The sequence below is a fragment of the Medicago sativa genome, chromosome 4 (assembly GCF_051527215.1).
Source record: "Medicago sativa cultivar Bolivia chromosome 4, Bolivia_mono, whole genome shotgun sequence".
NCBI classification, from domain to species: domain Eukaryota; kingdom Viridiplantae; phylum Streptophyta; class Magnoliopsida; order Fabales; family Fabaceae; genus Medicago; species Medicago sativa.
This window is the reverse complement of record NC_140752.1, coordinates 52092073-52119467: the sequence shown is the minus strand read 5'-3', so window position 1 is coordinate 52119467 and position 27395 is coordinate 52092073. Positions and strand designations below refer to the sequence as shown.

The 27395-nt window shown below is 31.9% G+C and overlaps 1 protein-coding gene and 1 long non-coding RNA gene across 2 annotated transcripts; one reads left to right on the top strand and one right to left on the bottom strand.

Annotated features, from left to right (window-relative positions):
- Window positions 1-4544: 4544 nt before the first annotated feature.
- Window positions 4545-5717, bottom strand: LOC146929730 (uncharacterized). Its single transcript, XR_015008289.1, has 2 exons — window positions 5319-5717; window positions 4545-4708 (listed from the first exon to the last, which is right to left on the bottom strand). It is a non-coding gene; the product is annotated as an uncharacterized LOC146929730 (long non-coding RNA).
- Window positions 5718-21827: 16110 nt separating this feature from the next.
- Window positions 21828-25634, top strand: LOC146929729 (RING-box protein 1a). Its single transcript, XM_085701492.1, has 5 exons — window positions 21828-22033; window positions 22141-22191; window positions 22285-22344; window positions 25232-25303; window positions 25391-25634. Exons 1-5 carry the CDS (start codon window positions 21901-21903, stop codon window positions 25426-25428), a joined length of 354 nt encoding a protein of 117 aa, XP_085557618.1. The 5' UTR covers window positions 21828-21900; the 3' UTR covers window positions 25429-25634.
- The last annotated feature ends 1761 nt before the right edge of the window (window positions 25635-27395 follow it).

Sequence of the window (27395 nt, the reverse complement as noted above, 5' to 3'; positions counted from 1 at the left end):
ATCCCAACATTATGATAAACATTTTTGTTAGTTTTTGGATGTCATTTGCTTGATTTTTTTATCTCAAATTTTATTTATTGGAAGTCATTCGCTTTCAGGTTATATTTTTTATTCCACTTCTATTATTTTAAAATACTTCACTTTTGGTCTTTGGTGAGATTACAAAGAAAAACTGGATACTGTTCTGCTAAGTTGACAAAATACACGCTTGTTAGAGTTTTTAAAATAATGTAATTTTTTTATTTTAATTTTTTGTTAAAAAATTTGTCCAAAAATATACAACTCCTTCAACAAACACGTCCAACAACTACTTTATTCTCTATATTCACTGACAACGCATAAACCCCTTTTTTCTTATTATTTCTTTCATTTCAAATTCCTTTTATGTCTTCTCAATTTTTCTAGTTTATTTTTTCTCTTCTTTTCTCCATTTTCAGGAAAGGAACAAAAATCTTCTTTCATTAAATCACCACCAACCCACTTTTTTTTACTATGTTACACCTTCTCTAGTCTTATTTAGCTGTGGTACCAGATCATATGCAGAGAGTCTCAAACTTAAGGGATAATTATTATTTTTTAAATAAGCTAAATTAGCCCAACCAATTTAGCATTGGGTCCCAAGTCAATACCACCAGACTTATCCAAGTTGGTTAAATGATAGATATTAATATGTCATATCTAAGTTAAAGTTGCACATTAGATTGAAGAGCATAAGGTGATGAACATATAAGTAAGATGACCCCATATACTTAATACCTTGAGAATTTGGTTGTGGTGTCAATCTCACTTTTGTGGTTGCTCTTAGCATAATGTGATTATCCTATCCTGTTTAGGCCCATACATAAGTCCCAACATTATAATGATCTTTTTTTTTGTCATTTTCTTGATTCTTTTATTTTAAAATTTAGTTTTTTTTTTATATCATTTGCTTTAATTCTATTTTTTTAATCCAGCCTTCATTATTTCCATTTCCTTCACTTATGGTCTTTGATGAGATCTGACAATAGCAAAACATAGATGTGTTATGTGAAGTTAACAAAATACATGCTTATTATACATTCTAAGTAAAGATGTGTTATCAACCTTAATTGTGTGGTTGCTCTTATACTAATTTAATGATTAAATCCAGTATAGACTCCTCCTTGGAGTATGAACATTATGATTAACTATTTTGAAAGTATTTGGATGTCATTTTTAAAAAAAAAAATATCTTAAAATTTAGTTTTTTGATTTTATTCGCTTTCATAATATTTTTTAGGCTTAATTGCAGTTTAACCCCCTAACTTTTATAAAATTGCAATTTTGGCCCCCTAATAAAAAAAAAACTACAAAACAGCCCCCTAAGTTTTGCATCTGTAGCAGTTTTTGCCCCCCAAGACAAAAAAAATAAAAAAAATAACACGGGGCACCTCACTTAGGGTGCCACGTCAGCGTAGACCGAGTCAAAGTTGACATTGGGGGCTAAAACTGCCACAGATGCAAAACTTAGGGGGCCGTTTTGTAGTTTTTTTTTCTTTTTAGGGGGCCAAAATCGTAACTTTGTGAAAGTTAGGGAGTTAAAACTGCAATTAAGCCGATTTTTTATTCAACCTTTGTCATTTCAAAATCCTACATATTTGGTCTTTGGTTGAAATGCAGATGTGTTATTCTAACTTGACAAAATACATTCTTATAATGATAGTAATGTTTGAAAATATATATATTCGTTACTATAATTATATACATGTCAGTTTTACAATATTTAATTAATTGTGAGATTAATTTTTTTATATAATTATAATGATATTTTGTTATCATGTACGCATCAAACACATGATAAGATTTTTGTTATCATGTCTATATCATATCATGTCTCTATCGAATTTCATATTCTATCATATCTCTATCCTATACCGACCATCAAAGAGGGTTTAGTCTAGCAGTGTAAAGACATACTTTAAATTTAAAGGTTACATGTTTTGAGCCCTTCTAGTATCTTTGGAGGTATGCAAATGTAAATACTAAATAACTTAGTGAGTGCTCTTTTATCACAAAGATTTTTTCTACCTTATACAAAATTAACATTCATTCACCATAAAAAAAATTTACCAACAAAAAATTCACTATGACTTTTATTTTTTTTAATAATGGCATTAAATGTCATACCCAAGAATCATTATGGTCCATTGATCATTATGAAGTTTTTTGTGTTAAAAGATATTTATGATCATTATTATTATACTATTAAAAGATGTTCTTATGTCAAGCACGTGAGAATTTTCTTCTTTTTAATTATTATTTATTTGTTTATTTTTTATTAGTGAATGAAATGTTTTTTTTTTGGAAATTATGAGATTAAATGATATACACTATCAATGTTTGTTTTACACTAACATCCAGTCACACAATCAATTATCAGACACAATAAAAATAAATTTAATATAATTTTCGTTATAGACTTAAAATTATTAGCCTTTAAGTTTTTTATTTTTCAAAATATTTATTATATTAATTAGTTTGATTTTATTGGGGTATATTTTAGGCTTTCATGAAATATATATGTTGTTTTTATTGTAACTGGATTTTTTTTAAAAAACCTGTTTTAAAATACTTAAAATTTTCCTTAAAAAAAATACTTAAAATTTACTGAAAATGAATTTAATAATGTTAAAAGTAATGCGGTAATTTATGGAATTGTGATTCAATTTGATTGTCTCTAAGAATAAAAAGACTCATCATTTGATCAGATTAATTATCCATTCTATGATCAATTTGGCTTCACCAAAATAAAGGGAGGTGGTTAATAATGTTAAAATAATCTTATGGGCATGGTTTGATTTGATGAAGGATAAAAAAACGGTTATATAATTTTTTATTTAAAAAATGGATGAATTGGTATAATAAGGGTTGGAGTACTTATTGTAGTCTCTAATTATATATCATTTTTCTTATTAAAATTCAAACATTTAAATATCTAATTGTCATTCATTTTTATTTTGATAAAACATCTTCTTTAATTTTGATTTAATGCACATGATGATTATAAAAATCGATTAATTTTTTTAGATGATTTCCTTAATAAAATAATCCATGATAAAAATACCAAAAATAGAATCTCATACAAATAAAAATATATAATAATCATTTCTTAAAAAGATAATACACCAAAAATGGAAATTCTAGTAAATAAAAGTATGTAATAATCATTTATAATTATAATAGAAATTCCCACAACGATTCTTTAGAAAAAAGAAATTTTCACGACGATCAGCTTGTCATTAATTTCCACTTATAATTGGAGGTTGACCATAAATTTTATTTATTTTTTGTTCAATTTTAAATTAGTAACCACATAACATAAAAATGTGAAAATTACCTTTAATTCCCAAATTTTCTATAAAGATGAAGTCCATACTTTGATTGATTCTATTCTAAAATTTTTGGTTGGGATACTTTGTTGCAAGTTTTGCTAAAAAGAACAACAATGAAATTAGGTCATGTTTCGACATCTTATTGGATAAAGTCAACCCAAAATTGCAAATTTAAAAAAGAGAAATGATATTCTAACAACCATTTTGTGACAACCTATGTGACAACTTTATCTCTCATACTCACATTATCTTTTTACTTTCTCTCTCTATTGCTTTGGTTTCCGTGTCACTATCTACTTTTCCTTTGAAAATTGGTGGTTGTCACAAAAGTTGTTGATTTTTGGTTGTTAGAATATCATTGCTCTTTAAAAAAATCATGAAAGAAACATGAGTAGAAGAGCAAAGATTGATATATCAAACATAATAGAAAGTCAATCCCATGATTTTTATAGGATTAATTCCCTATGAAGTTAAAAACCGTTAATTTAGCGTCGGTATTTCCAAAAGTTTAATGCATTTCTTTTTGACCAAGGGTGTGTACGCTTGTGCGAAGTTTTACGTTAAGCTAACAATTTTTTTCTAGAGATATCATCTCTCAGTTGTGTGCTTGACGATACTTAATTTGAAAAACATCCACAAATATATTTTTTTTAAACCTTTGTTGCACTAAATATCCATAACTTTATTTTGACACAGATGCAGAAAGTCATTGAAGAAACATGGAACAATGTTACAAATAATGAGAGAACTAACAGAACACAAATCATTGGGTTATTCAACATCATAAAATATACTCCCTTCATTTACTATTATAAGAGGAAGACGAAAACCAAAGGATCATATCATATAAGAAAAGAAAAAGAAAAAAAAATATAGTGGCTCGTCATTCTAGGGTTTGCCGTGCGGTTGCGATCAATTTGAGGTAAAAAAAAATCGAATAATCAAATCAAAGTATGATCTAATGCGAAAGGTTTTCACAAAGGACATTCAAACATATCCAACGATATTAGATTTTGTGATTTTCAGTTTTTGTACCAATTTATGATTTTCTTTTGAATCGGTTTATATTTGAACACTCATAACTCGTCATTAGTGTGATTAGTTAGACACTTGCAACAATATCAATATTACTGCTAGCATTTTTACAATCTCAATGCAAATAAAACTACTTAAAATTCATTTAATATCAGACACTTTAATCAAATTTGTAATATATACAACTCTTAAAATATAAAGCTTGATTAAAATATTCTACTCTCTCCAAATTCTTTCTTTTGTTGAGAGGAACTCTACAAATCCATGTAGTCAAACTTCAATTATTGCATCCTTGCGCTTCATCTTTAATTGTATCCACATAACTGGAAAAATAGAACAAATCAATAAAATCCCGTTAAAACCAAAGAACAATTGGTCGAAGAGCTAAAGAAGAAAAGTTGAACAAAAAATTAGGTAAAAAAACTATAAAAATATAGAGAGATAGAAAGAGGATTAAAATATAAAATAATAGATTTAAATAAATTGCAAACCCAAAGTAGTCAAGAACCAAAAACAAATATGTAATATTTAGAGAATAAGGATGAAACACTATTTATGGGCACTATGAAGAAAAATAATACAATTTTTTTTAATAAAAAATGGATACAAACTATAAATGAACAAACATGATTTTGAAATAATTTTAAATTCTATAACTGAATGTTAAAATGATGTGAGGAATGGTGATGGTTGAAGTAATATTTATAAGGAAAAATTCAAAGCATGGTGAGATCCGAGAAGTAATGTTGAAATTATAAACAAATATCTATTAAATAGTGGTTAAAAGTATGTTTGAACTTTTTGTACACAAATACTAATGGAAGAACGATTAGCACACATCTATGAACATTAGACAAATACAGGCATCAAACCAGCACTAACATGTCGACATCGTCAATAATCTAAGAAAATAAAATATTTGAATCCACTTACCTTGTTACACTTGAGACTATGATTTACATCTAATTGATTTTTACTATATCATATCTTCGTGATTGAAAATATGATCGTGATTTAAAATATGCTACCTAACAACCGGAAGAGGAAAAAAAATGGTGTTAAAGCTTGGAAGAAACGTATGGAAAAGAAGAAGGATAAAAAAATATGTTCATTTTTTCAGGTTTGACTATGAAACAAATTAAAAAAATGCAATGAAAGTTAATAGCATTTACACGCCATTAAATCATCCATTTTTTAGTCAACATTTACGTTTTAATCACATAAAAATAAGAAGGAATATTCTTTGATGAGAGAGATGAAAAATGCTAGATGAATAACATTAAATGCTAGATGAAAAATATGATGCCAAGTGTACTATGGCTCATAGATGTATCCTTTTTGTTGAACAAGCGACTTCAAACACACAAGAGGGGGGGTGAATTGTGATCTTTAAAGAACGATTTAAAACAAGCACTTAAAAAAGGTTTTAACCAAATAAAATAAAGTGCTTATAAAAGTTTTTAATAAAGATGAAAACTTGAGATATTGGGCTAAAATAAATAACAAATAAAGCAAGAGAGAAAAAGGGACAAGAGAAAAGACACAAGAAGTTTATACTAGTTCGGCCTAAAACAACAAGGCCTAGTCTAGTCCCCAAGGAAAAGCCCCTTGAGATTTTCACTGCTCTAGCTTTTAATTAGGATAAGCTGGTAACCTTTACAAATAACGAGCACTCTCCAAACAAAACAATCCTTTGTAGAAGAGTCTCTAAAACCAAGAGATATCACCTCTCTTGAAACCTTGGGATCGCACCCAATACAAATAAGAGTTACATTAATTAAATAATAAACCAAATGTGTAGATATAACAAATTGAAGCACAAGAACTACAAGATAAACTATGTAGTATAAAAGAGCTCTCAAGATAATAAATTAGCAAGTGTAAAAATAATGAGATTGATGAATAATAAGTTTTGACAATGTTTGAGTGCAAAATATTGGTTGTTAAAATGAGCTAACACAAAAGCTCTATTTATAATGACAAACGGGAATGATGAATTAAATAAAATACTAGCCGTTTGTATGCAATGCCAACAGTATTAAATCATTGATTTAATTCCAACGGTCACTAAAACAAAATTGACTATATGCAGCCTTAATTGAGAAAAAAAGAGACGTTGGAAAAAATATGATTTAGGCAATGAAAAAATCTCCTTTTTAAAGAAAGCATGAAAGGCCAACGTTAACCAAAAGTGTTTTAATGCCAATGGTGTAATCAATTGATTAAAGAAATTAAAAGCTATTTGGTTCAATTGAAACACGGTCAACTTGTACCAAATCAAAATCATGTTAAAGTGATTTCAAATGTCAAAATATAGTTATGCATTTTTCATAATAAATTATGGCTTTTCATGAAAAATATTTTCATGCAAAATCACTTTTAAATAAAAACCATTGTGAGTGTGTGATTTATTTTAATGAGAGCTTTTTCTACTACTTACAAATAGTCCTAAAATAAATAAAAATAAAATTCAAGACTTGAAAGCTTGAATCCTCTTTTCCGCTTTTTGCATAGTTGCTCTTCTAGGACTTCTTTTGTCAATCATCAAAACTAATGTATTCCTGTCAAGGCATATATTCACATTCTCCCCCTTTTTGATGATGACAAACATCTCTCGGAGTGATTTGCTCAATGAAAGGGTTAGTACAATAATAATCAAATAATAAATTATATGACAGAGATAAGCGCAGATTTAGCTCCCCCTCACTATATGCAAACAACTAAAATCCACTCCCCCTGAAACATGCAAATCACATAACTCTCCGCCTTTTGGCATTATCAAAAAGCGGGAAAGAAACAATCATGGAAAGGCATATATTCAGGAAAATTTAATGCAAAAAAAAAAATGAAGAAAATTAAGTGAAAAGTGTAACCCGTTTTTGCTTCTCTTGAATTTACAATCTCATTTTGGAGAAGAACTTTTGATAAAGTCACCATATGATGCATAACCAATATTCTTGTAATAATAGGAGAACTTCTTTATCTCTCCCCTTCATGTGCTTTGAATAACCTTTATAATTGTACCAATTTTTAGTTCTTGGCATTCAAGCACACCTACAAAACAAAATCAAGTTTTCGCTTTTGGTACCCAAAACATTTTGGGTCCTTGAGAGTTAGCATTAGGCAAAGTGCCTTTTGGAATCCACTTCCATTTACCATTCATATCATTGTTCTTTCTTAAATTACAAATAGAGGATGTATGACCTTCTCTTCCACAATAAAAACATTTAACAAAAGGGGAACTTGATGTTTTGTTTGGATGAAAGAATTTTCTAAAAAGTTTTTCATGATTTTTTGGATGATAGCCCAAACCGGCTTTATTATAAGTTCCCTTTTGATTCCCCAAAATGATGTTCAAGTTTTCTCTTCCCATTGTGAATTTTGCAAGTGTGTTTTGCAAATCCTCAATTTCAATTTTCAAAATATTGCAATCATCACACTTTAAAATATTTTCCTTTTTATTTTCACAAGAGGTACAAGAAGAAACTTCACTTACAAAAACTTGTTTCTCTTTAAGAATTTCTATTTCCTTGTTTAAAATATCAATTTTTGATTCAAGAGTAGAAATAGTTTTCTTAGAGGTAGAAACAATTTTTCTAAGCTTAGTTGACTCATCATTTAATTCTTTACAAATAGTAAATAACTCATCATAAGTTAAGTCATATTCAGATTCAATAGAGTTTACCTCATCTTCCTCATGGTTTGCCATGAAACATGAATATGCTACTTCATTTTTCGATTCATCGGATGAGTTTGTATCTTTGTCATCCCAAGCAATATAAGACCTCTTTCCTTTTGTATATCTCTTTTGGTTTATAGGACAATTGGATTTTATGTGACCCTTTTCACCACACTTGTAGCATTTTGGATTGAAGGAAGTTCTTTCATTGATTCTAGCTTTGAGAGCAAGGTTTTTCTTTATCTTTTCACCTTCTTCACTATCAATGAGACGATTCAATTCAAGCTCATGTTCCTGCAATTTTCCAAACAAAGTAGCCAAAGACATAAAAGATAAATCTTTAGATTCACAAATCGCGGTCACTTTTGGAAGCCAACTTCGATTCAAGCATCTAAGAACTTTATTAATTAAATCCTCGTTATTGAACGTTTTTCCAAGAGCTCTGAGATGATTAATTATATGTATAAATCGTTTTTGCATATCTTGGATGCTTTCTCCCGATTTCATCCTAAATAATTCATACTCATGAGTCAATGTGTTCATTCGAGCCCTTTTGACCTCGGTAGTACCTTCATGGGTCAATTTAAGGGTGTCCCACATTTCTTTGGCGGTTATACAATTTGATACACGATAGAATTCATCAATGCTTAATGAAGCGGTGATAATGTTCTTAGCTTTCAAATTGTATTGAACCTTTTTCTTTTCATCTTTGGTCCAAATGGATCTTGGTTTATTCATCACAACATTATTGACTAAATGAGTGGGAATAAATGGACCATTTTCAATAGCATCCCAAATATCACAATCAACTCCCTCAATGAAAATTTTCATTCTCTCTTTCCAATAACCATACCCTTCACCATTGAAAGATGGGGGACAATTTATGGAATTGTTGTTTGAAGTCATCTTGCCTCTTGAGACGATTAGTCCTTAACAAGAGTTCAAGCTCTGATGCCACTTGTTGAACAAGCGACTTCAAACACACAAGAGGGGGGGTGAATTGTGATCTTTAAAGAACGATTTAAAACAAGCACTTAAAAAAGGTTTTAACCAAATAAAATAAAGTGCTTATAAAAGTTTTTAATAAAGATGAAAACTTGAGATATTGGGCTAAAATAAATAACAAATAAAGCAAGAGAGAAAAAGGGACAAGAGAAAAGACACAAGAAGTTTATACTAGTTCGGCCTAAAACAACAAGGCCTAGTCTAGTCCCCAAGGAAAAGCCCCTTGAGATTTTCACTGCTCTAGCTTTTAATTAGGATAAGCTGGTAACCTTTACAAATAACGAGCACTCTCCAAACAAAACAATCCTTTGTAGAAGAGTCTCTAAAACCAAGAGATATCACCTCTCTTGAAACCTTGGGATCGCACCCAATACAAATAAGAGTTACATTAATTAAATAATACACCAAATGTGTAGATATAACGAATTGAAGCACAAGAACTACAAGATAAACTATGTAGTATAAAAGAGCTCTCAAGATAATAAATTAGCAAGTGTAAAAATAATGAGATTGATGAATAATAAGTTTTGACAATGTTTGAGTGCAAAATATTGGTTGTTAAAATGAGCTAACACAAAAGCTCTATTTATAATGACAAACGGGAATGATGAATTAAATAAAATACTAGCCGTTTGTATGCAATGCCAACAGTATTAAATCATTGATTTAATTCCAACGGTCACTAAAACAAAATTGACTATATGCAGCCTTAATTGAGAAAAAAAGAGACGTTGGAAAAAATATGATTTAGGCAATGAAAAAATCTCCTTTTTAAAGAAAGCATGAAAGGCCAACGTTAACCAAAAGTGTTTTAATGCCAATGGTGTAATCAATTGATTAAAGAAATTAAAAGCTATTTGGTTCAATTGAAACACGGTCAACTTGTACCAAATCAAAATCATGTTAAAGTGATTTCAAATGTCAAAATATAGTTATGCATTTTTCATAATAAATTATGGCTTTTCATGAAAAATATTTTCATGCAAAATCACTTTTAAATAAAAACCATTGTGAGTGTGTGATTTATTTTAATGAGAGCTTTTTCTACTACTTACAAATAGTCCTAAAATAAATAAAAATAAAATTCAAGACTTGAAAGCTTGAATCCTCTTTTCCGCTTTTTGCATAGTTGCTCTTCTAGGACTTCTTTTGTCAATCATCAAAACTAATGTATTCCTGTCAAGGCATATATTCACACTTTTGTATTATATAGAGATAGAGATGTCATTCAAACCTAGCAACCTCAATTTCATTGAAAGTACTTCCCTTCATCATTTTTAGCTAGTCCCTTAAAATTTGATGGCTACGCATTGAAATTCATGGCCATGACTTACATTTTATTCTTTAAAGGGTTATTAAGAGAAAAAGAAGGGTTCTTTTTAGAACACAAAAACTCAAACTGAAGAAAGATCATTCGCCTTAAGATCAGAAGACAAAACCAAATTACCTGAAGTTTGGAAGAATCTTTGGTAGCTTCAAAGGCTAAAATAGTCAAATCAGTACTTCATTCTCTGTAAACTTTTCAATGCAATCCAAGATGTTGCTGGGTTTCAGTGATGATATTTTAATTGATTTTTTAATTCCTTTTAAATATATTGTAAAATTGATAATAAAATAAATAATGATAATAATGACATGGAAATCATGTTATCCAACACACTAATGTCAACTAAGCTTCAAGTCATCAATCAGTATGACACACCAACAAAATTAATACGGAACCAAAAAATATGTTGACTTTTTAAATAGGAGGACGAAAAAGTTGGATTTAGAAATAGGGGGATTAAAAGTTCAAAAATATGTAAATAGGGGGATCAAAATTGAATTTAAGCCTATAAAATATTGTTTATTTGTGTGGTAATTATGACAATCCTTTGTTACAACAATAAATGTGTCAATCTATATATAGTACTATCTCTTTTATCATAAAATTACAATTTTCAATAATTATTAACAGTTTTTTGTTCGTGTTTATTTGAATGTGCACTAAAAAACTAACGATGCATACACATAGTCAAACTTAGTTACCTTTTATTTTCTTCAATTGACACAATAAATTTAGCTTTTGTCTTCCATGAACAACTTAGTTGAGTTACCTATTCATTAAAATATCATATCTTACATAAAAAATTATTCCAAAAAAATTATTACATAAATAACAAGCGCTTTCCAACATTACATCAATATCTCACATATATACATGTATCTCCTTAATTAATGTAGTCTAATTTGTATTTTCAAAAATTACTTCATTACAGTTCTTCAAAAAAAAAATTACTTCATTACAGGTATTGCATCGTTGTTACTTCTTAGGGGAAGGACAACACATAGTAAATTTAAAATTCCTCTAGATCTCTTTGAAAACAACATGTGTTCAATCAAGCAGAATACTAACCCGTATGGCTGGACACAAAACCGATATCCGACCCAACCTGGTGTACCCACTGAACAAAAATAGTGTTGCGGACGGTCCGGTTTGGATTGTTGGGTCTACGGGTCAATTTTCTCGGTCTGTGGCAGATAGAATAGGTAGAAATTGGATTTGAGAATATGGTCCATCCAAACCCGTCACCCGATCGACACAAAATGGCACACTGCTTTTTATGTTTTATAGCTATATTTTTTTCATTTCCAAAGCTATAAACCTTACACACGTCCATTTAACTTTATTGTTCAACAAATAATATTTTTTAATTCATTATATCTCTTTGTATTTCTTTATTATTTTGTATGTAGTAGGTAAAAACTTCACTAATCTTTACCTATTCACACACATAACAATTCTTCTTCTCTTTTAAAACAAACAAACTCAGTACATCTTTAACCTCTCTCAATCTTTCATCCCTATTGCCCTCTGTTTTGTGTTTTACAAGGAAAAATTCATGAATATTAGTTATTGTGGCATGTCGGCTTCATACTAGAGGTTGAAGATATGTAACACCCCGTTCTCCCAACAGTCGTAATATTAATTATAATAATCAGAGTAAATCATACAACGGAGAGTCACACTGCTTTTCAAAAATTCATAAATAGAAAATAACTATTTATTTAAACCAACATTTAAAATATCTTAAAAACTGCAGCAGAATAATTCTTTCGAAAATATAATTCAACCAAATCCAACATCAATGAAATTCTTGGCACAAAGGCCTCAACATAATAAACATTATCCTCAACAATGATAAACTCCAACAATAAAGTCTCTTCAGAACATGATACATAAAAGAATGAAAGAAACATTCGCGACGATCCCCATCCTAATATGTATCAGAGCCCTAGACACAAGAGCCAACCAACCTACAAGCCTTCATTACCTGCAAGTTACCCATACGAAGGGCAACATTTTCAAGCAGAAGGGGTGAGAAACACATTCAATAATAGTAATATATAATCCATCAAATTAATGAAACAACAGCATCTCACAGCAGGCATCATTAAGAATGTATATAAACGTTTACATATAGCACAACATAATCATCTTCAACAACAATAAACAACAACAGCAACAACTTCGTTATCAACAACAACACTGACAACTCGACAATGCGACAACGACAACAACTCGACAATGCAATAACGACAACAACTAATGCATCATGCATGTGGTACCAATCTACGCGCGTTGAATGCTAAGCATTCCGGGGCATAAGCCCCCAACAGTTTGGATGGTTAAAGCATCCCAGGGCATAAGCCCCCAACAGATGAATGATGAACATTCCAGGGCATAAGCCCCCAACAGAACATGAGTATGCATATGGACTCGACTTGTGTATATCAACATACAACTTCAACAACGACTACAACAACAACATATGTGCCTACAACAATTATGACACACTCCCCAACTTCGACATTAGACGATACAATAACGTCAACAACGGAAATCAACAACATAGCATATATATAAATCAATTACATTCATCTCAAAGTCCAAAACATCCTTCAAAAGCAATTAAGTTTTGATCAACAGGACATAAGCCAAATACCCATAAAACACCTCAAATAAATCCCTAACACTTAAGTTTGGAGTTGGGACACCAACCATAAGTTTTCGGACTAACTTGAGATTAGTTATGCTAAGTTTTCTTAAAGTTTTTTGAAGACCCACTTGAACTATTTTTATCATAACTCAAAATCTACACATATTTTCCACTCCAAACCAAGGCCATTATAAAGCTAACTTAATTATCTACAAATTTTATGTTTACACCGAAAGCTAATTCAACACGGAAACAGGTGAAAAAGACACAAGAACGCAAAAATCGAAGTTCTGACAGCACGCAACGAAAGCACAACAAGCAGACACCCATGAGGGGAAACTGCGCTCAGGCGTGGAAAGGCAGCAACCAGGGACCTGCGATGCAGCTCTGTGCAGTCCCATTTTTCCCGATTTTACCGTTTCGTCCGTAAAAACCTAACCGTTACCCCGAATCCGATTCCGTTTTCGCCTACGCGTTCTATTCGACAAATCCTATTATATTTTACTGAAAAAAAAATCATATTTTCAAATCTCCAAAACAGCTTATCCCAGAATCACTTATTTCTCAAAATCTCAATTTTCATCAACCCAATTTCTGATCACCCAAACCCCCAAATGATTTGCAACAATGTGTATAGGTTCTATGGGAAACATAGCAGTCAAAACAACATAGAAAACATGCATTCTCAACATAATTCATTTCATTATAGCAACCTAGCATAACTTTCTAACCCTAAAATCAAGAACACAACAATTCATCAAATTTCAGAATTATACATATTATTAGTGAAAGGAATCCCACCCTTACCTTAATTCAGCAAAATCTATAGCAAAAGAAATGGATTCCCTCTTCTCTTAGCCTCTTCTAGGTTTCTCCCTCCTTCTCTCAAAAGCTCAGTTTCTAAAAGTCTATACGTACAATTGTGTTTTTCTGACTTTTTCTTTCTTTTACTCTAAAACATAACTCCCTTCTTTTCTCACATTATTACTATTTAATTCCCATTAACCAAAATAAATATTATTCCTTCCTTAACTCTATTTCTCCTATTATTTTAAATGACAAAACAATTATTTAATTAAATAAAACACAACACATCATATACCAAATAATTCATATAAAATCATATAAAACACTCAAACATCCACTAAAAATAAATAGAATAAAAATGGGGCGTTACAAGATACGCCAAAACAAGTCAACAACTTAGATCTAAAAATTTGGAAATAAATAAATTTTTTTCAACCCTCTAGATTCAAACCACTGCCTTCATCTTCTATTATAATTCTTGTTTCTCAATCGATGTGGATACATGATTACTATAGTCATTGATCTAAATCAAAAGAGCACACCCTTTTACAACATCAACAACTCAACATGACTATGATGCATGGACATACAAGCAAAGACTCGACAATGCAAATCACCTCATATACATTCGACAACAATATAAAGGATAACCTCCATTTATATTGAACAACTTCAACAACAAATGCATTATCAAGTATTTACGTCCACACAATCAACAAGTCACAATTCAAATAAGAATCATCATAATTATCAACAAACATCAACATCACCATCATCATAATTAACATGTATGCATTACTCAACATCAACTATGTTTAACATATATGCCTTCACCAACAATATCACCATCAATTAACATATATGCATTAATCAACATCAACTATATCATATAGTTCTACAACTCCATACAATTTCTCACAATCTAAGTAAAGGAGAAAATACAACACATTATGATAAACATCATATTCAACACCTAGCAACCATTCACACATCTTCATATAATCATATCAAACTATCCACAAAAGATTTGTCAAGTATTTGACCTTAAAGATTATTTTAGACAAAGTTCGTCTATCATTTTACAACTTTAAAATAATTGAGACAATTGAACCAAAAACTAAGTAAATGCCTCGGCGATGTCTCAAATACGGTGGGATACTACCGTGACATGGTCGAGTATATGGGTACGCTAAAAACGATCCTCGAAGATCCTGAGAGGGTACTTGGGGCTTTGGAATCAGCTTCTCCTGAATCGAATCGTGTCTTTAACCTTGGGGAAATGGTTCAGATTCTTCACGTTTTGGTGCATATGGGAGATGCATCGTACCTTCTGAAGATGTTTTCGTTTCTCATACGGTACCGCGGATTAATGGTTTGTTGGCACAACTCTGCACTTGATTTTCTGGTTGCTTCCTTATATCGTGAATCTTTACCTTCTTTGGCTATTTCTTTCCTTCTAAAACAGAAAAACCCAAGACTATCTAACTTCAGCTTTGCCATCTCTTATCAATGCGAAGATAGATATTTTAATTTTACAAAGATACGGTTTTTATTGAGCACGATGTTAAGAGTTGGTATCATGCCAAATGAAAAAGTTTTATTCCCCGTTGTAAACTCGTTTGGTAAAAGAGGTCTAGAAAAACAGCTCCTTCAAATATACGGTTTATCAACCGTGTTGGGGTTAAAAATTCATGAGTAATTGGCTTTTTGTGGTAAAGAGAGAACAGCTACTCAAATCAGGTCATTATTTCATCTTCTTTATTGCCTTTCTCCATTCCAAACCACCAATAAAGCAAGTTCATATGGTTTTGGATGATCTTAAAAGGGCTAATATGGTGAGTATGGTGGAGAAGTGTGAGGAGCTTCTCAAGAATGAGGTTCAGAAGAAATATCCAAGCATTTATGAAGAATTAGCGCACTTGAAAAGGGTTATGGGTGATTGAATAGGGTTATGGGTAATAATTGTAATTAGGAGACTCTAAGTCACTGAATAATGTTATGCGGAATCAAACTCTAGTGCCTCAATTATGTATACACTTAGATCACAAATAAGTGCAGTTGAGTATACATGTGCGTTTCACCGGCCAACTACGACAGAATCATCAAAAACACAAAGTTCGTCTCATAATTACTTCATTTAATGTCAAGCAACACAAAAACTCATTAGACCCTTTATACAAAGTTATTTCTTTCATAAAAGCACCCCCTAGATGGTTAAGATAAAGCCCATACACTTTGGAACAAGTTTGGAAACAATTGGATGGAAGGAAAATGCATTTTTAAGGTTCTTGTCTGATAGGATCGTGGCATGTGGGTCTCCCATCGTGGCACGATTTTTCCAGGGTCAAAAACACTAAAATCCTGATCAAAATCGTGGCATGTTCGCCCCGCATCGTGGCACGATCTTGGCCTGACAGACAGCATCCAATTTTCAACTTTCACATTTTCGCGCGTAAAATTCAAACCGTTAATCCGTTTTAGATGCCGTTTTCGCCTACGCGTTCCTAACACTTAGCTCTATCATAATCTACAGAAAAATTCAAGTTTCAACCATCCCAAAACAGATTTCCAAAACCTCACATAATCACTTATTTGCAAAAACGCTTAAACACCGACTTTTCACACGAAAATCCCGTTTTCTCCCAAACGACTCGACTAACACAACCACAACATGAAAACATAAATTCTACTATGTCTAACTCACCCAACAACACCAAAAACTCAGTCAACAACCTCATATCTCAAAAGTTCATTTTGGTCCTCCACATGAACAACTCACACAAACTTCACAAATTCAAACAACAACTTCACAAAATGGAGCACCCATGATACAAATCAGCAATAACAACATACCCAATTCAACGACAAATTCATTTAAACATGAATTCATCACAATCAACAACAACAACACTAATTCATACCCATTTGAGTGAAAATCAATGAAATCTCATATAACCACAATTCAAGTATGTAAAATCAACAACAACAACATGTTTAGCAACAATTTCACATACCCAAACATAGCATCAATATAGGCACACAAATTTCAACATATAAATTCACAATAATCACTTTTCACAATTAAGCACTTATAGGTTTAAGTAGAAAAGAGATTATTCTAAAAGATTATGAGAGAATACTAGCCCCTTTACCTCAATTGGTAATATACCTAGCCAAAGTTTCATTTAGCTCCTAGAATCTCTATCACCTCCTTGATCTTCAAGCTTTTCTCTTCTAACCCTTTTTCTCTTCCTCTTGCTCTTTCTCTCTCTACCTCTCTCAAATTCTTGTGAAATGAATGTGAACCCTATTTTTCTACAAAGACTATAGCTTAAATAATGTCCACACTAATGGGCTTAACCCTTAAAAAGTCTTAATGGGTCTAAGACCCTCAATGACTAATCCACAAAGTATTTACTCGCTTACGGCTAAAAGTTATCGAATACTTACCAACTCACAACTAATTACCACAACCCACTAGTAACTTAGTAAAAATAATGGTTCCCACTTGAAACACTAAAAATAATCTTCACAGATAAATTACTAATTTACCCTTGCTCACACAAAGACCAAAATATCTCTATGTCCAAAATGACTAAAATACCCTCTGTAAGCCAAAATCCACTAATCCCGAAGTAAAATACACACAGAGACAAATAATCACAAACAAGCACACATAAACACATAAAAACAATTAAAATAAATCTAACGAAAATTGTGTTGTTACATTGTGCAACAGTCGGTTTGATCGAATTGGCAGATTCGGTCCGCCACCGGCCGAAACCGTCCGTTTGTCAACCCCTACTAATCAGCCTCACTTAATGATTCAAGCGGATCTAATAATTTGGTATGCAGCACCAATGACTAACAGATTGGCTTTTGAAGCTCTTAATAGGATACTTAAAGACATAATTGGATACCAAAGACTAAAGAAGGTAGATATACCATTTAATGGAAAAATTGTTCTGCTTGGAGGAGATTTAAGGCAGATACTTCATGTAATATCAAGAGCCTAACGAAATTATATCCTGCATTCATGTATTAACAAGTCTAATTTGTTGGACTATTGCAAAATATTTATGTTGTCGACCAGGATGAGAGTGAGGGATATTATCCTTTCAGGCGAACAACATATGTTGGCATGCAAATTTAATAGATTACTCTTTCAACTTGGTGATGGAAAGGTTGAAGCAAAACATAAAGATGGAGAAGATGTTGCATTATGGACAAAAATACCACCTCAATATCTTATCCAACCAACTAATGATCCACTAAAACAAATTGTTGATAACACCTACCCAGAATTGAATAAAAATTCAAGGAATGAAGAATATCTCAAAGAAAGAGCAATACTAACTCCTTTGAATGACACTGTTAATGAGATAAATGATTATATTGTTCAATTAACTGAAGGAGCAAGAAAACAATATCTAAGCTCAGACGAAATTGACAAGACAACTAATAACATTTCAAAACAAGAGCTCATGTATCCCTTAGAATTTCTAAATACCTTGAATATTAATGGATTTTCCTACCATTGTTTGAAGCTTAAAGAAGGATTGCCTATTATGTTATTGAGGAACATTAATCCTGCATTGAGAATTGTAATGGGACAAAGGTTACTTATCACACATTTAGGAGATTGGATCATAGAGGCAAAAATAATTACAAGAAGTAATATTGGATCAAAGGTATTGATACCAAAAATTGTTCTCACGTCTAATGACTCTATGTGACCCTTTCACTTGCGCATGAAGCAGTTTCCAATAAGGGTGTGCTATGCAATGACAATAAACAAAAGTCAAGGCCAATCATTAAACTATGTGGGATTATATTTGCCAAGACCTATATTTAGTCATAGACAACTATATGTTGCCTTTTCAAAAGTGACTTCACCAAAGGGTTCAAAAATTCAAATTATTAAGAATGATGAGAATCATGTACAATACACTAAAAATGTAGTGTACCATGAAGTATTTAGTGGTCTTCCTCAATGTAAATATATTTGATAACTATTTTCAAACACATTGATTAATGTCATTCGGTTTTTCAATAATAACCATAGATCCCATACAATCGACCTTTTTTTTATAAAACACTCTAAATCCGGGAACCTTACAATAACCATTTCAATGGTGTAAAAACTTAGTAATGGTTAAAACCATAAATGCGCGCGCGTGTGTGTGTGTGTGTATAAATCAACTAAAAACATGGATGGTTCCAAATGCGCATCCAAAGTTAAACCAATAACTAAAATTACCATAGCAATCAATCAACGTACCGTTTTGCATCAGCCACACTGCTAACTTCCTAAGCCCTTCGATAAATCACTTCACAAACCTAAAAATCTAAAATATTCCGTCAAAAACGACAAAATTGAAGTTAATAAACAACATTTGTACATCAATATAAGCAAAAACGTTGTCCCCAATCTCAATAACCCACAAATCAAGGACACCAAAACCAATTCTTGCTCCAAGCAAATCGTTGCATACCGAAATCATCTTCTTCCATAATCAGTATCGAACGGGGATAACATCGAACACTTGTGTTGTGTTCTCCGGAATCAGTATCAAGTGAAACACGAAACTGAAAACAATGTGAGATAAATAGATATATGCTTACACTTAGGTTGTGATAGTGCTGATCATAATCAACCATGGGAACTTCAATCCTTTTCTTTTCGAAACAATGGAGCCTTCAAAGGATTCTTCGCTCAAGATCAATGGAGAAGAATCTTTGATAAGAACGACCGTCGACAACCTTTCTCACGATGGATACTGGATGAAAATAAAATCAGGGATTCATGTTGGGTTAAAAGATTACACGCTTCGCGTTTTTACAAATTGAAATTGAAATTTGGAAGAAGATTCTCTAACTTTATTGCGGGAACTGCACCCTGACTTTGAAATGTTTTAGCCCGTTAGATTAATCTAATGCATGATATTTCATCACATACCTGGTTTCATAAATAAATAAAGAATATTTGAGATTTATCATTGTCTCTATGAAAAAATCAAACAATAAAAATAGTGTAATAAAAAATAATAATATTTAACCGTATTTTAATGAAACTCGTGCCACACAAGGGTTGAATTCCTAGTAAAACCGAATGTCAAACTCATTTGATATTGTTTTTTTATTATTATTGATGTTACATGAAAGTTGCAATAATGATAAGAATGTAGTATAGTAACCTAAATCTACCTACCTTTATTGGACAACCAATAAATTAAAAGTTACTCTGTAAGCATCTTTAATTGCTCACAGACACTTCGAAATACAAAATATACGCCCATCATATCCCAATGCCCGATCTCCTGGGATCTGGGGTTACACCTTCTTCGCTCATGACCGGGACTTACGACTTGATCCGTTTTTAACATATACCAGGCTCATCTTACTTGTACTACACTTCTTTATCACAACCGACTTACCTATTCCACCCGTTCCTCCAAAACATCAATTATTATTTGTAAAAAGCGTGTCTCAAATCATCAACGAATAATTGCTAAAGGGTTTCTACACTTACTAAGAAGGATTGTCATTTCGAGGTGCCTGCGAGCAATCAAAGGTGCTTAATCAATTTTCAAACCTATTTGATTAGGCTCAACATAGATATAACAAAGATTTCTGCTCTTCCTCCAGCAAGTTTCGCTCGTACCCAGCTGAAATACCCAAACTACCCCTGTGTTAGTTAACCAACGCAAGTGTAAAAAGTTGCGCCAATTAAGTGTGACTTAAGTCACGCATAGTGACTTAACTCACTTTTTTTTTAAATTTATTTACTATATTCAAATTATTATTTTTTGACACGATATATTCAAATTATTTTATTTACTTTATTCTAATTTATTTGTTCATTTTTTCTAATTTATTTATTTTGCTAAATTATTTGTTTACTTTATTCTAATTTATTTACTTTATTAAAATTAATTTATTTACGTCTTTACTTTATTATAATTTATTTATTAAAATTAATTTATTTACGTATTTACTCTATTCTAATTTATTTATGAACTGAAAATAAATATTGATTGAATTTTATTCATTAAATAAATACAAAAATAAATAAAAGGAAATCAACTAAATTAATATTTATTCATTAAATACAAAATTAGAAAATAAAAGCAAAAATAAATAAAAAGGAATGAACAAAATTGAGGCATATAACAATATCTCATTTTATTAATAGAATTCATACAATACAATAATTGATACAATAATTTATTCGAATTCACTAAATCTACTTATTTTCTTTTTACCGTTTTGGGGTAAAAAGTGACCAGCCTTCTTGGGGTAAAATAGTGAGCAACCTTCTTGGGGAAATATACGTCATCAATCCTTGGGCTAAATTTAAATCTGGTTTTTTTGATACCCCAAGAAGATTCTTTTTACCCACGGTAAAAAGTTTCTCGGGTAAAAAAAAGCAGGTTTAAACTTATCCCAAGGGTTGATCGCTTCCCCAAGTCGGCTACTCACTATTTTACCCCGAAGAAGTCTGATCACTTTTGCCCAAAGAGACTATTGAAAAAAAAGAGAAAGAAGAGAAATAGAGGGAGAGAGTGAGGAGGGAGGGAAAGTGATATGGTGTGAGGAAATAGGGAAATATGGAAGGGTATTTATAGGTGGGAATGGTAGTATAGGTTGTAAATACCATTAATATGGTAAAAAAAAACGTGTAAAATGGGTAAAAAAACGTGTAGATTGAATGATGAAAAACTGACCAAAGACCAAAAAACGTTTGTTCTTCAGCTCTGACCACCGGCCAACGTGCGTGAATTAACTCGCACACATGCCAGTGGTGCGTGACTTAACTCATGCAGGGGTATAACAGGAAATCATACTGGGTGCGAGAAAAAGTGCAGGGGGAAGAGCAAATTCATATAACAAAGCCCATTCACAAAGCCCTAGCCCAACCCACTAAAAAGAGTTGCATAAATAGTAGAAAACACACTTGTTTAATTTTCCACATTCGAAAATCGTAATAAACGAAACACTACACACAAAGAATCACATCACAGTTGCGAGAAAACGATTCATCATGTCGACACTCGATTCCGACGTAACCATGGTTCCCGCCGGCGAACCTTCAAGCAGCGCCGCCGGTCCTTCTTCCAAGAAACCCAAACGATTCGAGATCAAGAAGTGGAACGCTGTTGCTCTCTGGGCTTGGGGTTCGTTCTTCTCTTCAATTTCGTTCCCAATCGTAAACCCTAATTTTCACGATTATTGGTTTGATCACTTTTGTTTTCTCTAATTTTTTCAATTTTTGTGATTTTAGATATCGTTGTTGATAACTGTGCTATTTGCCGGAACCATATCATGGATCTCTGTAAGCATACGCTTTTTTATGTTCAAATTCAAATTGTTTCGTAGATTATTTGATATTCGTTTCGGTTTGGATTGATTCGGATTTTGGTTTTAGGTATTGAGTGCCAAGCTAATCAGGCTAGTGCTACTAGCGAGGAATGCACTGTTGCTTGGGGTATGTTCCCAAATCCTTTTATTTTTTTTTATCGTTAATCGGTTATTTTCTGTTAAATACCTTTTAAAATATTTAGTTATGTTAATCTGCTTTTATTAGGGTTGAAGCTAGGTCAAATTCTAGGAATGAGGAAATAGTATAATATAATGCTTGATATGACGAAATTTAATTTTATGTCTCTACGACGATGGTGGTTATTTTAACACATTAAGTATAACCAAATTACACACAATACCCTATGTTTTTTACCGGCATAAACCCTAGTTAATTGGTCGACCAACTTTTCAGGAAGCTTTTGTGATGAATTTAGTCGCTTAAAACTATTTTGAACATAGATTGCTTTGATTTTGGCTGCAAGCAAATATCCGCTGTCTAGGTAGTTTTTTTATTCACAGATTAGATGTAAGTTGATCCTCCATAGTGGCTGTGTCACGATTATTCATCAAAACTATTACCCAAATGCAATAAATTACAAAGCCAAGGAATGTTTGAACTACACAAATTCTCCCTGGTACTGTTTGTGTAGTATTGGTCTGTGTAAAATTGTTGGTGGGTTGTAGTAGACATTTTTTTATCTTGCGTGATTCAAACTTGTGGTTAACTCTATCTCGAATATAAGATTTTGAGTTAGGCTTAGTTTGGATTAATTTGCTTTTGAAGTTTTTCAACTGATATATGTATCTGATTCCAAATCTACATAAGTTTATAGATTGTGATAGAGAAGTTAGAAAAGGAAGCTTCTTAAAAGTTTGTGGTACAAAGACAGATTTCTGTTTATATTAAAAGCCATTTTTTGTATGACTCTTAATTCTTTATTTTACAAGTTTTTTTCCCTTGAATGTTAAAAAATTCATCCAAATAGTTCTAAGTATCTAGTCTATATTTATAAATCAGAAACACAAGTTTTTCATTGAACCTAAAAAACTGAATTTTTTGCTTTGAAGTGACTAGAGGGAGTATTTATCTATGTTAATGTGTCATCTCTTAGGGTTGAAGCTAGGTCAAATTCTAGGATAAGGAATATTATAAAATAGAGAATTTATTTTAAAACTATTTTTAACTGCTTTGATCTTGGCTGCAAGGAAATATCTACTGTCTAGGTAGTATCCTTATTTATAAATTATATCTGAATTCATGGCTATGACTATTATCAATACCTTTGCTATAATGCAATAGATTACAAGGAAAAGGTTATTTGATCCACCCAAATTTTTCCTGCTTTTGTTCATGCTATGATTTGCCATGTAAGATTGTTAGTAGGTTGGTGGTTGCAATTAATTTTTATGATCTTGTGTGAGACAAAGGCATGGTTAGCTCTATTTTAAATGTAAGTTATTGAGTTGGGCTCAGTTGAATTAGTTTTTTATGGAAGTTTTTCCACCGAAATATGTATTTAGGTCTAAACATATGGATAAGTTTCCAGGTAGGGATAGGGAAGTTAGTAAAGAAGCTTCTGAAAAGGTTTAGGTTCAAAGATAGATTTCAGTTTATATGAAAATTGATGTTTAAAGACTTCTAATTTTTTAATTTTAAAGTTTTTTTCCCTTGAGTGTTAAAAAATTCATCCTAACTAGCTCTATGTATTTTGTTAGCTCTTTGTTTTCCTCTAACATGATGAAAGACACTCGCTCTTTTTTTTTTTTGTACCTTCTTTTGTCTGTTCAATTCCTTAAACTGAAGGGAACCCTACTTTTTATATTTAGTGCTATTTTCTAATTTGGCATGCAGCCAATGCTTCAAGTTGATGTGGCTTTTTGTGTTGGTAATTAGACTAGTTGATCTTAATCTTATGGCAGTGTATGATTTGTACTGTCTGTCTCTCTAAATCAAAGTTACACAATAAACCAATCGTGCAGAATATACCAATTTCAAGTAAAACTAAGCCGGATACAATCCGAACTCTTCGCCGAGGAAATATTGTAACATATCTTCCACCATGAGTTAAACTTTAAGCAGTTTCATACATCAATTGGAAATAAATTCTTGTGGGGAACCATTACATATATAGTGCTCTAAAGTTGAACAGTAAATACAGCGACATGCTTTTATGATAACTCAGTGAATAGCCTAAGCAGACCCATAGGGTAGGTTGTTTTCGTTCCACTTTGAAGCCAATGAAGATCTTAAAAGTTATTGATCGTCCAGTTCACTTCCTCCCTTTACAATCCTCCCCATAAAGGGAGTGATTATAAGTTGTGGGTCTCGAGGATTCTTTCTATTCTAACCTCTCCCGTCTCTGCCCTCTTTTTCATATTGAGGAAGGGATGTCTGATCAATGAGCATTTTCCTTTCCTTTCCTTTCCCTTGTAGAATGGCACACGAGAGTCAATTCTAGAGTCTACACTCTCCCATTTGTACTGCTCCTAGTTCATATGTCCTTGATAGGTAACCCCTTAATGAGACATTACAAGTTGCCACCCCTTTGGACATTTACCATCATTCACAGTTGACATTTGGTGGGGCACTCATAAAACAAGGGAGCTGAAAGAAGGCAATCAAGCTGGAGCTTCACCACGAGTTTGAATCCTCTCCCTTTCACAAAAGAAATGGAGGACAACATTGGAGATATATATATGAAAAGTAGATAGTGGGTCCTATTACCAAGTGGGTCCCACCATCATGTAATCTATTTTTATTTTTTTTAAAATCAAATTTGTTTGTGTCTAGCTCTCCAAATGGAATCTTCAAATTTGTGTGTCTAGCTCTCAAAATCTAATCTGTTTTAAGTACTGTGCTATTACAGTTTAGGATATATTTTGAACAAGTAGAAGTTTGAAATTGTAGAGCTTACCGAATATGCTTATTGATCTCAATATGAAGGCTTATTTAGTTTCTGCTTACGCGGGATTACTCAAACTGTTGCTTGCTCTGTGTATATCTTATACAGGGGTTTGTAACCATGCTTTTCACTTCCATTGCATTAGTAGATGGCTCAAGACTCGTCAAGTGTGTCCTCTTGGTATGCATAACTTCTTTCATATCTCCTTTACTAGTCAAAGCACATGGATGTAGTTCACTTACTGTAATTTTTTCTGTGATGGTACAGACAACAGTGAGTGGGAGTTTCAGAAATACGGCCACTAGTTCGTTGACATGGTGGAGCTCCTTTGACGTCTTTGTTGTCCATCCTAGCTTTTGAAAATCTACAGCTGTCTGATATTTTCTTTTAATTGTCTTCTGGATTTATTATTTTAAGATAGCAGTTTGTTTAATGGATTTTGGTACACACCGACTGCAAATGTAAAGTTTTATTTTAATTTAATGTCTTGATATATGCATTTCATTTTCTACCTTTTGTCTGGCTGTGTGAATTATCGAGCAGTCTTTGTTTTGCTTGCATTTCCCAGTTTGCATTGCATTTCATGATATAATGGGTCTTTATTTTTTGGCATCAATATTTAAATTTCATTAGATCATATTTGCAACATCAACACAACTTTGTTCTGCAAATGTTTATTGCACCAACCCCCAATTTTTGCCATTGGTTCAGCTTCCAAATAAGGATCATGTACTGGAAGTTGATAATATGATCGATGACTTTGGAAGGCTCCCTCAAATCAAGTGGATAATATGGTGGGTTACTTGCATTAATGAGTTAAAATAATATTAGATGTTTATAAGATTTTCACTTATCCTTTCAAAACTAACTTACCGAGTCTCCACTCAAACTTTTAAGTTGTAATCTCTTTTCAATGTGGGGGTTGGTTTTTTTTTTGTTTTTTTTTTGTTTTCAATAGAGAAATAAGATGGAGAAGAACTGGTGTGGAAACTATGTAAGTAAACACACAAGACAAGTCAACAAACTTGAATTAAAATGTACGGGAGTTACATATTTTGCTTTCCAAGAGAGTAACTTAATTCAAACATTTCTGGGTTCAGTTCTTTGCAGGCCTCAATTGAAACCACTCTTTTGAACAACTTTGTAGGATCGAATCATGATCAAGTACAAGTTAATCTCTCGAATTTAATCCCCTTGAAAGCACTTGGTGAGTAATGGGTGACTATGCTCGAAAAAGTCACCTGTAAGATACTTATTGATGTTGTTTGAACACATTTATCTTCGAAATGCTTGACTTATTCTGTTTGATCAATGGCTTAAATTTTTACAATTATTCGCCCTTCTGAGTTTTGTTGTAAAATTCAATATCTCGTATTTGAAGAGCAACCTGTTGGTTGATTTACTTTAACCTCTGTTTGTTTTTTGGGTCTTGCTAACCAGTGCCCTCAGGGCAATGGTTAAGGAACTTACAATTAGAAATTTTGTATTGGAAACACAAGATGTTACTTTTGATAAAATAATGATTACCCATCTTTTTCATTAAAACTTACTTGATTTAGATGCTTAACCATTTCCCTGAGGGCACTGGTTAGCATTCTCCTTGTTTTTTTTGTTGTACAGTCTTTGAGTGGAAGTCCCTATATATGTAAGAGAGGTTACACAACAAAACTAATAAGTGATTCTTAAAAAAAAAAAAAAAAAAACTAACAAGTGATGTTGCATGCCTTAAATGAACAACTTTGTTATTTAATTTTGTCCATTTTTTCTTTCAGTCTTTAATATTTAGATTAGTTTAAATTAATAATTAATTAAATAAAGAAGTAATTTGTTTATATTTTATCCAATGATTTGTTTTATGATTAGAAGTGACCCAATTGATTAAAAAAAATGGATGAATCACAAGCCATCCATATCATCATGAAATGGATTAATTCAATACTTGTTTGGTTTAAGGTTTTTTTACCCTTAGACACACGTTTGCAAGCCTTCACCGTGGTTCTAGCATTTTGTATTATGTTTGGCTGTCTTTTCTCAAAACAATTCCGCCATTTAAAGATGATTCTAGGTGAAACTCAAATTTGGAGCTTCTATGACAATTACAATCGTTTTTGTTCTGTATAGGTCAGACACAAATATACCCTTTATCTATTTCCCACAAAAGCCCTTATTAACTCCTTATATTCCTGAAATATGTTACTCTCTAATTTTTATTTATTTTTTTGAATAAATGTTATTCCCTAATTTTTGATAAGTTACAATTCCAAATTTTGTT

Coding starts and splice junctions, on each gene's coding strand:
- LOC146929729 (XM_085701492.1), top strand. CDS start 21,901: ATGTCGACACTCGATTCCGACGTAACCATGGTTCCCGCCGGCGAACCT. Junction 22,034..22,140: donor TGTTGCTCTCTGGGCTTGGG/GTTCGTTCTTCT, acceptor TTGTGATTTTAG/ATATCGTTGTTGATAACTGT. Junction 25,304..25,390: donor TCGTCAAGTGTGTCCTCTTG/GTATGCATAACT, acceptor GTGATGGTACAG/ACAACAGTGAGTGGGAGTTT.